The sequence below is a fragment of the Sphaerulina musiva genome (genome assembly GCF_000320565.1).
Source record: "Sphaerulina musiva SO2202 unplaced genomic scaffold SEPMUscaffold_10, whole genome shotgun sequence".
In the NCBI taxonomy this organism is placed as follows: domain Eukaryota; kingdom Fungi; phylum Ascomycota; class Dothideomycetes; order Mycosphaerellales; family Mycosphaerellaceae; genus Sphaerulina; species Sphaerulina musiva.
Window position 1 is genome coordinate 1,581,141 of NW_016017392.1, and position 12,470 is coordinate 1,593,610.

The 12,470-nt window shown below is 54.7% G+C and overlaps 4 protein-coding genes and 1 non-coding gene across 5 annotated transcripts; 2 read left to right on the forward strand and 3 right to left on the reverse strand.

Annotated features, from left to right (window-relative positions):
• Nucleotides 1–1,530: 1,530 nt before the first annotated feature.
• On the reverse strand, nucleotides 1,531–2,178 carry SEPMUDRAFT_151639 (uncharacterized protein). Its single transcript, XM_016906946.1, has one exon. It carries the CDS (start codon nucleotides 1,960–1,962, stop codon nucleotides 1,702–1,704), a length of 261 nt encoding a protein of 86 aa, XP_016757845.1. The 5' UTR covers nucleotides 1,963–2,178; the 3' UTR covers nucleotides 1,531–1,701.
• Nucleotides 2,179–2,899: 721 nt separating this feature from the next.
• On the forward strand, nucleotides 2,900–4,264 carry SEPMUDRAFT_151640 (uncharacterized protein). Its single transcript, XM_016906947.1, has 5 exons — nucleotides 2,900–3,245; nucleotides 3,315–3,392; nucleotides 3,447–3,491; nucleotides 3,545–3,986; nucleotides 4,082–4,264. Exons 1-4 carry the CDS (start codon nucleotides 3,119–3,121, stop codon nucleotides 3,955–3,957), a joined length of 663 nt encoding a protein of 220 aa, XP_016757846.1. The 5' UTR covers nucleotides 2,900–3,118; the 3' UTR covers nucleotides 3,958–3,986; nucleotides 4,082–4,264.
• Nucleotides 4,265–4,701: 437 nt separating this feature from the next.
• On the forward strand, nucleotides 4,702–4,795 carry SEPMUDRAFT_t69. Its single transcript has one exon. It is a non-coding gene; the product is annotated as a tRNA-Gln (tRNA).
• A 53-nt stretch (nucleotides 4,796–4,848) lies between these two features.
• Nucleotides 4,849–7,287, reverse strand: SEPMUDRAFT_151642 (MFS maltose permease). Its single transcript, XM_016906948.1, has 5 exons — nucleotides 6,753–7,287; nucleotides 6,622–6,697; nucleotides 6,440–6,565; nucleotides 6,121–6,370; nucleotides 4,849–6,066 (listed from the first exon to the last, which is right to left on the reverse strand). The coding sequence occupies exons 1-5, from the start codon at nucleotides 7,065–7,067 to the stop codon at nucleotides 5,139–5,141; spliced, it is 1,695 nt and encodes a 564-aa protein (XP_016757847.1). The 5' UTR covers nucleotides 7,068–7,287; the 3' UTR covers nucleotides 4,849–5,138.
• A 1,426-nt stretch (nucleotides 7,288–8,713) lies between these two features.
• SEPMUDRAFT_151643 (cysteine proteinase) lies at nucleotides 8,714–10,881 on the reverse strand. Its single transcript, XM_016906949.1, has 2 exons — nucleotides 10,635–10,881; nucleotides 8,714–10,555 (listed from the first exon to the last, which is right to left on the reverse strand). The coding sequence occupies exons 1-2, from the start codon at nucleotides 10,696–10,698 to the stop codon at nucleotides 9,252–9,254; spliced, it is 1,368 nt and encodes a 455-aa protein (XP_016757848.1). The 5' UTR covers nucleotides 10,699–10,881; the 3' UTR covers nucleotides 8,714–9,251.
• Between the last annotated feature and the right edge of the window lie 1,589 nt (nucleotides 10,882–12,470).

Consider the following 12,470-nt stretch of genomic DNA (forward strand, 5'->3'; position numbering starts at 1 on the left):
TAAGAGGTAACTAGAGAATGAGGACGGACGTGTGATAGAGTTGGCTGCCATGAGTAGTGGGTTACTTTTGAGGTACAGTAGTCTATCCGTTTGATGTTTCGACCCCGAAAAAACCCTGAACTTTATTCAACTAGGACGTGGTCGGTGGTCGGTGGTCGGCGGTCGGCTAGTCTAGTGCATTCTGGTAGGTGAATGTGAGATGATCAGCTACATTGTAGCTACTAACAAACAGATCATCACCACTGTACAATGCTCTTCTTCTGTATGTTCTCTCTCACTGTGCAAAATTCCATCAATTCATTCATCCATATCATTCACATCCCAACTACAACTACCCATAGCCACTCCAATTCTGTAATACAGTCCCAATCCAAGCTAGAACAGCACACGACTCGTCAAACTTTCCAACTTCCGTTTCACGCATTCGCTTTCGGAGTCACACCCGAGAAAGAACATGTACGACACCTTACTAGTAGGAGAGATCACGCACACATACACAACTCGCCTCACTCGCCTCGCCTCGCCTCGCTAGTACACTTCCTACTACCTCCTACCTTACTACTCATGAGTGAGGCTTTCTTTTTCTCTCTTTCTCGATACACACAACCACGTGTCGTTGCAAGCCCCAACGGCTTTTTCATCTTTTCTTCGCTTTCTTTTCTTTTTCGCCTCCCCCCCCTTTTTTTGCTAATGAGTCTCTCTCTATCTCTCTCTCTTACTATTTTCCGTTCCCAAGTTCGATTAAGTTCGATTATAATAAACCCGAATGAGAGAAAGAAAAGAAGAGAGAAAGGGGGGGAATTCTGGTGCATTGAGTCTGTAGAAGCTAGATTGACAAAGACATGACAAAAACGCCATAAAAGAAGAATAATTCTCCGAATAGAATCAGAATAATACCTCATACTACTGCAAATAATCCATCTACCTACTGTACCCTCTGAGTCTCTACTACTCTCCTCTAACTAGGAGGTAGGGCCAGACTCTCCTAGTGCACAATTGACTAGAACACAAGAAGGTACTAGCGGGGCTAGCAAGAGGGTAAAAACCAACTACCGAATCGGGGAATTTCTTTTCTGGTGAATTATGTTTTTGCCCCCTCTTCGCCCGCCGTTTTCTTGGGGGCTGCGGTGCTAGTCAAGACAGACAGACAGACTGGGTGTGAGTGAGTGGGTGAGTGGTTCAAACAAAGAGTCGTGAAACGAGATTGAAATTGTTTAGTGCGCGCTGCAGCAAGTCTGAGGCACACGGCACTTCTGAATTCTGCTGCACCTGCACCTCACTAAACCCATCTGGAACTTACACTAACTATACTACACTACACTTACCTGACGTGAACCTGACCCTGACCTGACCTGACCTGACCTGACCTTACCATCGTATCACCAGCGACCGTATCCGTATCCCTTTGGTGGTGTTGGGTGGTGGTGCGTGCTTTGAGAATACCAGAAAACCAAAAAAAGGGCTGTGCTGAATGGCTTGCATAGAAGGAGTTGAAAGTTTAATACAGACATATATACATCCACCTTCCCCATCATCCAACATCTCTCTCCATCATCAGCATCAACAGCATCATCAGCATCATCGCCCATCGCCCGTCCGCCTCCCACCCTTCGCTCCAGCAATCTCTCGTTTTCGTGCATTCCGCACCCTCAAATTAACACATTCGTTCTACATTACCTACCTTTTAGACGGTTCTCAATCTCACTCACCCCCAATCCTCTCGACAATATGCGTTACTCCTACATCTTCACTCAGCTGGCATTTGCCTCCGTGGCCATCAGTGCCGCTATCCCGACCGTCGGTGGAGCCGCCGAGGGTTATGGTGCTGCCAAGGGGAACGTCGAAGCTGGAGCTTCGTCCCCAGTCCCAGTGTATGGAAACGCAGGTAACCAAACCTCTCCGGCTGCAGGTTCGGCTGGCTATGGAAAGGGCGGTAGGTTTTGAATTGTCTGGAACTGGCATTTGGAACTCTATGCTGACTATGCTCGCCAGGTGCTCAATCTGGGGTAGGAGCTGGCGTTGGTGGTGGCGTCGGTGGTGGCGTTGGAGCTGGACTCAACGGCAAAGGCGGAGCTGGTGTCGGTGGCGGTGTTGAGGTCGGTGCTGTCGGCGGCAAAGGCGGCAAAGGCGGCGCTGGTGCCGGTGCTGGCGTCGGTGGTGGCCTCAATGGCCATGGCGGAGCTGGTGTCGGTGGCGGTGTCGGCGCTGGCGTCGGTGGTGGTCTCAACGGCAAAGGCGGTGCTGGTGTCGGTGGCGGTGTCGGTGCTGGCGTCGGTGGTGGTCTCAATGGCCATGGCGGAGCTGGTGTCGGTGCTGGTGTCGGTGCTGGTGTCGGCGCTGGCGTCGGTGGTGGCCTCAACGGCAAAGGCGGAGCCGGTGTCGGTGCTGGAATCGGTGCTGGTGTCGGTGCTGGCGTTGGTGGTGGCCTCAACGGCAAAGGCGGTGCTGGCGTCGGTGCTGGTGTCGGTGCTGGTGTCGGTGGTGGCCTCAACGGCAAAGGCGGAGCCGGTGTCGGTGCTGGTGTCGGTGCTGGTGTCGGTGCTGGTGTCGGCGGTGGCCTCAGCGGCCACGGCGGAGCCGGTGCAGGTGCTGGAATCGGTGCTGGTGTCGGTGCTGGCATCGGTGGTGGAATCAACGGCAAGGGCGGTGCAGGTGCTGGCGTCGGTGCTGGCGTCGGTGCTGGCATCGGTGGTGGAATCAACGGCAAAGGCGGTGCTGGTATCGGTGCTGGCGCTGGCGTCGGTGCTGGCGTCGGTGGCGGAGTCAACGGCAAAGGCGCTGCTGGCGTCGGTGGCGGTGCTAAGGCCGGTGCTGTCGCCAGCAAACACGCTGCTGCTGGTGCAGGTGCTGGCGTCGGTGGTGGCATCGGTGGTAGCATCGGTGGTGGCATCGGCGGTGGAGTCAACGGCAAAGGCGCCGCTGGTGCCGGTGCAGGTGCTGGCGTCGGTGGTGGCATCGGTGGTGGCATCGGTGGCGGCATCGGTGGTGGCATCAACGGCAAGGGCGGTGCAGGTGCTGGCGTCGGTGGTGGCATCGGGGGCTCTGCAGGGCTAGGTGGCGCTGGTGGTATTGGTGGCAAGGCTTCCGGCGGTATGTTTCTCGAGATCCATCACATTGCATGCAGATTCTAACATCATTCTCAACAGGCATCGGCGGAGGTGTTGCTGGCAAAGGCGGTCTCGGGGCGGGAGCTGGTGTCGGTGGTGGTGCAATCTGGCCTGGCGTCGGTGCTGGAGGTCAAGCTGGTGAGTCGACCCGGCCGTTCATGATTGCAATTGCTTCTCTCTCTGGTATGGTTTGCTGACAAGTCCAAGGTGCTGGCCTCGGCTTCGGCTTCGGTGGCAATGGAGGAATCGGCGGCGGCGCCAAGGGAGGCATTGGGGGTCAGGGTGGTAAGTGATCGCCCTTGTGGACCGCGCGGAGTCTTGCTAACCATTCATTCCCAGGCGCAGGCTTCGGATCTATTGGTAATGGAAATGGACCCAACTATGGTGAGTGGAAATCCTCGATAATGCTATTCCCAAGCCTTGCTAACACTTCTCAGGCTCCGGATCCGGATCGAACAAGCCAAGCCCCAACGGAGGAGCACCAGGCGGCACTGAAAGCTCTCCAGTTCCAGGAAAGCCAAACAACTCGGGCCCATCTGGTTCGCCGCCTGCATCCTCGCCAAACGCTGGCAACGCTCCTAGCTACGGTGCACCACAGTCAGGATCGCCAAGCGACACTGATAGCTCTCCAGTCTCAGGCAAGCCCAACAACTCGAGCCCATCTGGTTCCTCGCCTGCATACACGCCAAACGCTGGAAGCAACGCTCCTAGCTACGGTGCACCACAATCAGGATCGCCAAGCGGCACTGAGAGCTCTCCAGTGTCAGGAAAGCCCAACAACTCGCCTGCATCGCCAAACGCTGGTGGCCAGGCCCCTAGCTACGGTGCACCAGCACCAGCCCCCTACTAGGTGGACGAAGGCTTTGGGTGCGAAAGAATCTGTTTTGATGCGATCAATGATTTTAGCGTAGACATAGACCCTCCTTTTCGACAGTACAGAGAAATACAGCCTCCCTAGGAGATTGAGAACCTACTTTATACTTGATCCTTTTATCACTGTGCACGATAGCAAAAGACCGAGTAGTCCTACTAATCATACGCATAGCTAGGTGCAATCTTGCACACCGAAGCTGCAACCACTCGAGGTGGAAGTACATCCTCGCGTCGAAGAGTTGTCCGATCGGTCTCTTCAGAAGCATCTTCTCCATTACCTGGGCAAGGGACCCGGCTCGTTTTTCCCTCATCAACATCCATCTCCAAACTCTTCCCTCGCCCTCTCAACCTTTGCCTTTCAACTCCAGCCCTCATCTCTTCACACAGCACCACGAAAAGGCGGATATAATCGTCCGTCGATGGAGGTGGGGGTGGGGGAGGATGCTTGCTGGCGAAAGCGCTGCTATGGAGCGCAAGTATGGGCGTGGCGTGCGTAGAGCAGCATATCGAGGGCAGAAGATCTGTCGCCTTTACGGCAGCGGACGCGGAGAGCAAGTTGGAGCCTTCCAAGTTGTTACGAGGTTGTCGATTATCGATGCACTACGCAAGGTAACCTTGAGGTAGGCACTAAGCTACACTGCCAAGCCGGCACATCCTCGGCCAGGCTCATCAAAACAAATATATACAACATGAGTTTTCCCGCCACCACGAATCACACAGTGGTTGTATAGTGTAGCGGTTATCACATCGGATTCTGATTGCCACGCGCATGAGAAGATGTTCCGGGAACCCCGGTTCGATTCCGGGTACGACCTGATAAGATCATAGTACCCTCAAGCTTCAGCTTGATCTGTTATTTTTGTTTTTTGTTTCTTTTTGCCTTCTTGAGGAGTTTCTTTTGTAGGAACCTCCCAATAAAGATGAATCGATATTACTACCTACTATCCGAGCAATGTTGTCGGGGCGGTAGCAAGTACCTAGGTAGGCAGGTAGTCCTAAAGCCGCAGAGCAGAGCAGGAAGAGGCAATTCCATTGTTCTCTTTTTATTTTTTTGTTGGAATTTCTTGATGAGCACAGCTCTCGTGATAGTCATCATCATCATCATTACTGTTAAGCAAAAAAACAAATATACCATTCCCCCAACCCAGGTCATCACATTCATCCTTGCTTCGTCATCTCCGAGTGCTCTGCTGCAAGCCCGTCTTTGTACTGCGACACGACACTTTCATCCAGCGTCTCGCCAAAGACATCGACCTCGGTCGAGGCAAACTTGCGTGCAGAGACTCGTCGCTCAAACAAGAGATCCATCTCGGCGAACGTGCGGCCTCGAGGTTCAGGGACACGGAAGTAGGTGTAAACGCAGCAGAGGAAGGCAAGACCCGCCCAGAAGAATCCGGCATAGCTGCCCCAGTCCCATGCGGTGGGGTTGATCATGTAGGGCGTGATGGTGGAGCAGATGATGGCGGCCACGATGTACAGATTTCTTCCCAGGACCACAGTCTTGATCTGCAGGCGACGCGATGAGACCTCAGCGACCAGAGAGTAACAGACTGTGCCAACTGTGAGCTGGTAAACCAAAGCCCAGACGATCATGATGCTGCCAGTGGCGAGTCCAGCGGTTTCCCTGTCGTCGACCAGACCCATGAATCCCATGATTAACAGGAGGGTGGTGAGCGCGACGAGACCGTACAGATAGAGTGTTCGACGTCCCACGCCAAGGGACATCAAACCCCAAGCTCCGAACACACCTACCATGTTGATGGCATATTGGCCCATGGCAAAGTTGTACGAGTTCTTGCTGGAAACACCGGCTTGTTGCAAAAAGTAGGTGGAATAGTTCGAGAAGGAGTTGCCGGCAAGGTTTTGGATAGCCCAGCACATGCAGACAATCTCTGTCCGGCGGAGGTCGGATCCTTTGAAACAGTCAAGGTACGAAGCTCCACTGGTGGTTTGCTCTTCGAGAGCGGTAGTATGGGCCATCATGGCAATCGTCTCGTCGGCATTGAAGTCAGTTTCGCGGTTAGTCGAAGTGAGACGAATCAGAGCCTTCTTTGCGTCTGCCATGCGTCCCTTTCTCACGAGCCACCTTGAAACCACAAATCAGCGACTGGCTAGGATGGCATGTTGTCAGCCTACTCACCAAGGACTCTCTGGAGCAAAGGCAACGCCGATGACGAGCGGGACAGGCCACATCCACTGGAGAGCATATGGGATGCGGTATGCCCATTGATCGGTGCGCGTGAACATGGATCGAATGACACCGATCGCAATGAGTTGGCCAAGACCCCAGCAGCAGTTGACGTAGGTGGTGAGGTAGCCACGCAGAGCGATGGGGCAGACTTCTGATGCGTAGGTGATGGTGAGCGTTTGGAAGACTCCCCACGGCATACCTGTGATAGATGAGTACGCGTTCCCACAGATGGGATCTGGCGAGCATGCTAATACTGCCCAGGACTTACCACAGAGAATCTCTCCCACGAGAAGGGTCTGAATGTTGGGAGCGGTGAAGAAGATGGTGATGTAGATGATGATGAGCGTGAGGCAAGTAATGACCGTCTTGCGGTAGCCAAATTTCTCGGAAGCCCCTAGCATGGAGCGCGTGAGCAATGGCATCAGTCAAGACACTTCCGAGAGCACTTACATCCGTTGATGAACAGTCCTATGAACTGGCCCACGAGTGCGCCATTGGACAACCCAGCCTGCCATGGTGCGGATACCTGTGCAGATCGGTCAGCATAGTCTGGTAGGTAGCACGAATAGAGTTTTCCGTACTTGGTATGGCGAGTCTGGATCGCCGGTAGGTTCACCATATTTCCGATTGAAAGGCTCGAATCCGTAAAAGTTGTTGACCAACGCCACCTGATAGCCTTCCATTGCGATGCATGTGGAGATCAGAATGCTCCATGCGATGGCCTTGGGGTAGAGTTTGATGCCTTGCAGGAGCGACATCTTCTGCTCCTCGTCGGAGGCCTTCTTCGCGTCAAGGACGGTCTGCTTCATGGACGTGGTCATGTTGAGGTCGTCGCCGTGTGAGAAGTGCAGAGGACCCTCGGCCTTCTCGGCCTGGATCTCTTTCTGGTCTGCCATGGTGTACGGTGCGGTGCAGTGCGGTGGGGTTGGCCGCGTGGACGGAGGGTGCGTGGAGAGTGACAGAAGCGGGCGGCGGAGAAGGCGGCAGAGGAGGAAGAAGAGGAGGAGGAGGAGGAGGAGGAAGAGGAAGAGGAAGAAGAAGAAGAACAGGCAGAATCCTGGAGAAAGCGTCCGAAATTGAGAGTAGCCGATGGTTCTTTATGGTTCTGCGTGCGCACTAGGATTATCATCACGCGCCAGTCGCGTGCCCGCCGAGAAGGCATACCGACAGACGCCGATGTTGGTATAGCAGAGGGGAGTGGAAGAACGTGGAAACGAGGGACAGGGCGTGCTCCAGCTTTGCCGCTGGTGTGATTGGCCCATCGGCCGGAACCTGGAGAAACCCAGTCCCCACAAGATGGGGTACATGGAGAACCGCGCCGACTCAGTCGCCGAAAGGGCTGTGATTGGCTCCATGGACACGAGTGACACCAGCGACAAGCCGGACCAGAGCAGTTCGTCTACGCCCCAACGAGCATCCCGGCCTGCCTCCCTTGCCCTCCCCTCCCCTTCCCATGACCGCCTCCACTTCGGCATCGAATACCAACGCTGGAGTAGGCCAGTATCCGATGTAAACTTTTCTCCAGCCCAAGGGGGATGTGACGTGCCTGTGGGCCATGTGGCCTGAGAGAGGCTAGACTCGTTGTGATTCCACGGGCAATGTATGTGCACATCATGTACATAAATGTATATTCACTCACGTCGCTCCGGAAGTGAAGGAATGTGTCCTCGGAAGGGAAACATGTCTGCTGAATACCTATGGCTTCTATCTGCTTCGTCAGTAGCTATCTTATTATCAAAAGATCCTCTTGATCGAGAGCATACTAGGCTCCTTGATAACTTCATCGAGGTAAGATTGTCGTGATTTCCACCAATCTTGTTAGTCGAAAAAGCTCAGGTACTAACATGTTCCAGGATCTCAATCGTATTGTGGTATCACCCTCATCCCCGATGCCAAGACTGCATGTAACACGTTACACACTGATCTGGCCGCCTGGCGTGGTTCAGCTGCTAGTCGGACCTTTTGGCCTAGAAATTCGTCCATCCGCGACTCCAAGACAAAAACAAAAATGGTATAGGAGTGCTGTGGCTTCATGCATCCGAATAGGAATATTCGTGAACCTTCTATGATTTGACGTGATCAGCTCGTCCGCCATGAAAGTTACCTCCTACGTCAATGCGAGAGAGGGATTGGCCGAGTAGATAGATCCTGGAAAACGTTACCCAAGGTCGCTACCTTATACATATGTAGATAGAGTCTGAAGTCGAGGATGGTTTGACCAAGGTACTGATGTACCTGTGTATCAAATGGTGGGGAAGCCCGCCGAGAACCTTTCCTTTCGATGATGCCACCACACTGCACACGCGAAGGGCAAGGAACTCGAAGACGGCGGACGCGTTGTTTGTCGTGCGCCAAGCATCATTCTCTACGAATCACATGATATTCCTACATTCCAGTGTCAGTTGCTCCCAGTCTCCCACACACGTCTGCAAGAAATCGGGAGCAGAAGAGGAAGTGGGCGAGCACAGCGTCCACAGTAAGGTAGATGCAAAGTAGGTAGGTAGGTAGTCAATATGCACGTGTGGTGGCATTTGCTGCTGCACATCACCCCGCTCTGACCAGCGCGGGCCAGAGCTGCGGTGCTTGCCTGCCCAAGAGATAGTCTGGTGGTGACCAGGTACTCGGTAGTCTGGTGTCTAAATGTATTATACTCCTCGTGGTCTCTTCGTTCGCATGTTTCTCATCAAACGCTGACAGGCGTAGTCGCCCCCGCCGTAATCGCATGTGTTCCCTCGCCATGTAACCACTGATGACCGAGCCCTTCAGAGCACCAGTGATGTTCTCAGACCCTCCCTCCCAATGTACGCAAAACTCCCATGTAAAACTCCCTCTGGCCCTTTTGTCCTCGGGCGCCCCATGCTTTGTGTTGTGTTGTATTGTGTGTGCGTGTGTGTGTGCGTGTGTGTGTGCGTGCGTGTGTGCGTTCGTATGTGTGACTCTGCCGCTGTGATGATGGGTCAAGTCAGGATGCCGGCGCTATGCTACTGCTCAGAGGCGAAAACAACGACAGAAAGGGTATCTTCCGCGGTAAGCAAGCCTACGATGATGAAAGTTCGTGGCAAAACAGTAAGAAGATGCACTCAAATGTAGAGTGTTCGCAGCGTATCGACGGGTGGCGTATCCGTCATACCTTTGGCACGTAACGTCAGCCCAGCGGAGGATGCAGGGGCGTCGGTCTTGCCGCTCTTTTCGGCCTGTTGACGTTCCTTGCGTGCCTTTTTCTGCGCCTGCTTCTGCATGTCCTTCCTGTCCCGAGCGGAGATGCGGGGACCGGACGGCTTCTGCAATGTCTTGCCAGGTGGTCTCGGCGGCAAGAGCTTTATTCTCACCGCAGGCCTGGCAGAGACAGCAGTCTGCGCAGATGACGCCTGATCTGGTTCAGAGGCGACAGTGAGCTTCTGTGACGAGGCGTCGTGATCATCGTTGGAGGTCGGCTGCGTACTCGATGAGCGGTATATGCAGTTGGGTGGAGTCGAGTCGGGGCGACTCGAAGTCTCCGACGCACAGCTGACCACTGACTCCTGACTGTCATCGTGAGCCGCCAACTGGGACAGCGCGTGCTTGCTGTCTTGCGTTCGCTCCTTGCGAGCACGTGTGGCCCTGCTCAGACGTCTGTCCTGCTTCTTGTTGGGCGCGCCCTGGGCGTCATCATCGCTGTCATGGTCTCGCTCGATGCTCGAGCTCTCCACCTGTGACGAGCTGCTCTGACGCTCTTCGGCATCAAACATGTTGCTTACTGCCAGATCAATGTTGCCTTTTGCAAGCTCCAATGCCCGCTTGATGGTGATCTTGTCTGCCAGATAGGGCAGTGACTTGGATACCACGTCAATCTGCCACGGAAGCACGGGTGACGAGTTCGACAGCCGTTCGCTCTGCAGGGCCTCTTCCTCGGGCGAGAGCACCTTGACGGTGACGTTCGGCATGCCGGTGTGCGGGCCGTCGAGGTTGCGAATGGAGGAGTAGTGCTCCCACGTGTGATATGCAATGTGTGCCACCTTTCGGTCCGTGTCGCCCTGACCGCCCGACACCATGAACGCGTAGTCACGTTGGTAGATCTTCACATCATAGCCCATGGCCGAAGAGAAGGCCACAATCTCCATGTTGTCCCCATAGGTGCCGCCGCGGGCCATGGATGCGAGGTGGTTTTCGAAGACGCGGTCAATGTCGGCGGAGGAGGGTGCTTCGAAGGAGGCTGGCGAGGAGTACGAGCCCGCATTCTTGCGTTTGGGATTCCGACGGATGCCACCACCGGGATTGACGTCAATGAACTGTTTGTAGTAGTCGGCATGCTCACGCATGTACTCGATGACACGCGAGCGAATGGTGGCGTGTGCGTTTTGGTGGCCGTACAGCTGGTCGGACAGGGCGTTGAAGAGGCAATTGCCTAGAAGGATGGGACATGATTAGCACCGATGCAACAAACAGCACGCAGGGTCTGCGTAGGTACAGGTCGGTGGCAGTACCATCTCCGCGGATATCAGCTGCGTACAGACCCAACTGTCCCAGCAGTGGGAATTCGGCCGTCATGCCTCAACTCGCGTGTGCACAGAGAGTGCGCGATCGACCTGAGGGCGACAGTCGGTTAGTTGCATTCATGTCAGGAAGGCTCAATGGCCGCCCAGCACTGCGTGTCCGGTGGGTAGAGGAGCAGCAGATGGAGGCGGGGAGGGGCGCGGTGTGCAACGACGACGGGAGGACGGGACAGGGAATGAATGAAGCTGAATGAATGAATGGGGGATATAGGTAATAGGTAGGTAAGGTATGGAATAAAATCCCGGTGGAGCAGCCGCGGAGGCAGCGTCAGAGAGAAAAGAGCAACAGCACAGCTGCACAGCACAGCACAGGTCGGCGGCTGATCGGGAACATGGTTTGTGAGAGGCTCGCTCTGGCTGGCTCAGGCTGCACGCCTCAGGAGCAGACGTAATTGGACGTACCGATAATTCGCCTGCCTGTCACGGTTAAAATAACAAAATCAATATCGACGCTGGATTTTTGGTGATTGTCAATTGGTCTTGTCCTGTGCTCCACGCGGTTGATATGTGTGATGCTGGGGATATTTGTGCTATTGTGGCGGTCAAGGAGGGTGGCGGTGAGGTGGGTGTCGGCGGTGTGGGCGGTGTCGGCAGCAGTGATAGTGTGTGGGCGATGTGCTCGCTGGTTTTGTGACGATGGTGGAGGTGTGGTGGTGGTGGTGGTGGTAGCAGTGATTGTGTTGTTGTTGTTGTTGTTGTTGTTGTTGTTGTTGTTGTTGTTGTTGTTGCTGTCGTCAAGCTCTCTTTCTCGAGGTGGAGGTACAGGTAACGAAAAGCTGAAGCCGACAGACACCCTGTGCTTCCCGATTCGGTGATGGGTCGCGTGAATAATGAAGCAAGCTATATAACTACTTTTGTAGCCTTGTCGGTAGGTTCGGAGTCTAGTTCTGTACCAGACTCGCGCTCCGTTTGCTTCCTGGTTGACAATCACAACAAACCTCAGGCTGCTGGCTACATGTGCCCTAGGAGGTACTCCTACTGATGAATGGATGGACAGACGGCGGACAACGGGCGTGACAATAGTGTGTAGGGTACATGTACCTGATGTATTTGGTGTAGAACGACGCGGCCATCTAGCAATCACATCACAAGCATCCCATCCTCTACCACGAGGACTCTGCCCTGCTCGGCTGAGTCTGCTTTGCCCTGCTCTGCCCAAGTGACGGAATGACGGAGTGACTGAAGTGGCTGCAGCTTCAGTGGATGAATGAATGACCGCTCCGTCACGAGGCAGGGCAACACGAGGCTCTCTTGCATGTGAGAGGGAGCCTGGATGGGGGGAGAGAGAGGGCGAGGGAGAGGGAGAGAGGGAGAGAGGGCGAGGGGAGAGAGAGAGAGCTTGCCCAGATGACTCAGGATTCAGGACAGGCAGGACAGCTTCTCCGCAGTCCGCACCATCATCTTCTTTTTCCCCTTCCCCTTCCCCTTCCACTTTCTCTTCCACTTCCACTTCCCCCTCTTCCTCCTCCTCCCCCTCCTTCATCCTTTCCTTCTCTCTCCCGCGCCCTCCTCCGTCCTCTCTCATCCCGCCTCCCTCATGCCTCCCTGATTATGTACACGATCGACATGCTATCACGCGTAGACTCACCAGTCCGTCGCTCGCCAAGTGCCGATCGCAAGAAGCCGAGAGCCAACATGAAGCTATTCAGAGGACGGGAAGCTAACCAGGCCCACTGACTCTGAAACCAGGGGAACAGCGCCTTTCACAAACATCCGAGTTGCACAACATTCACATACAAAACACCCGCCTCCCAGAAGGTGGAAGCG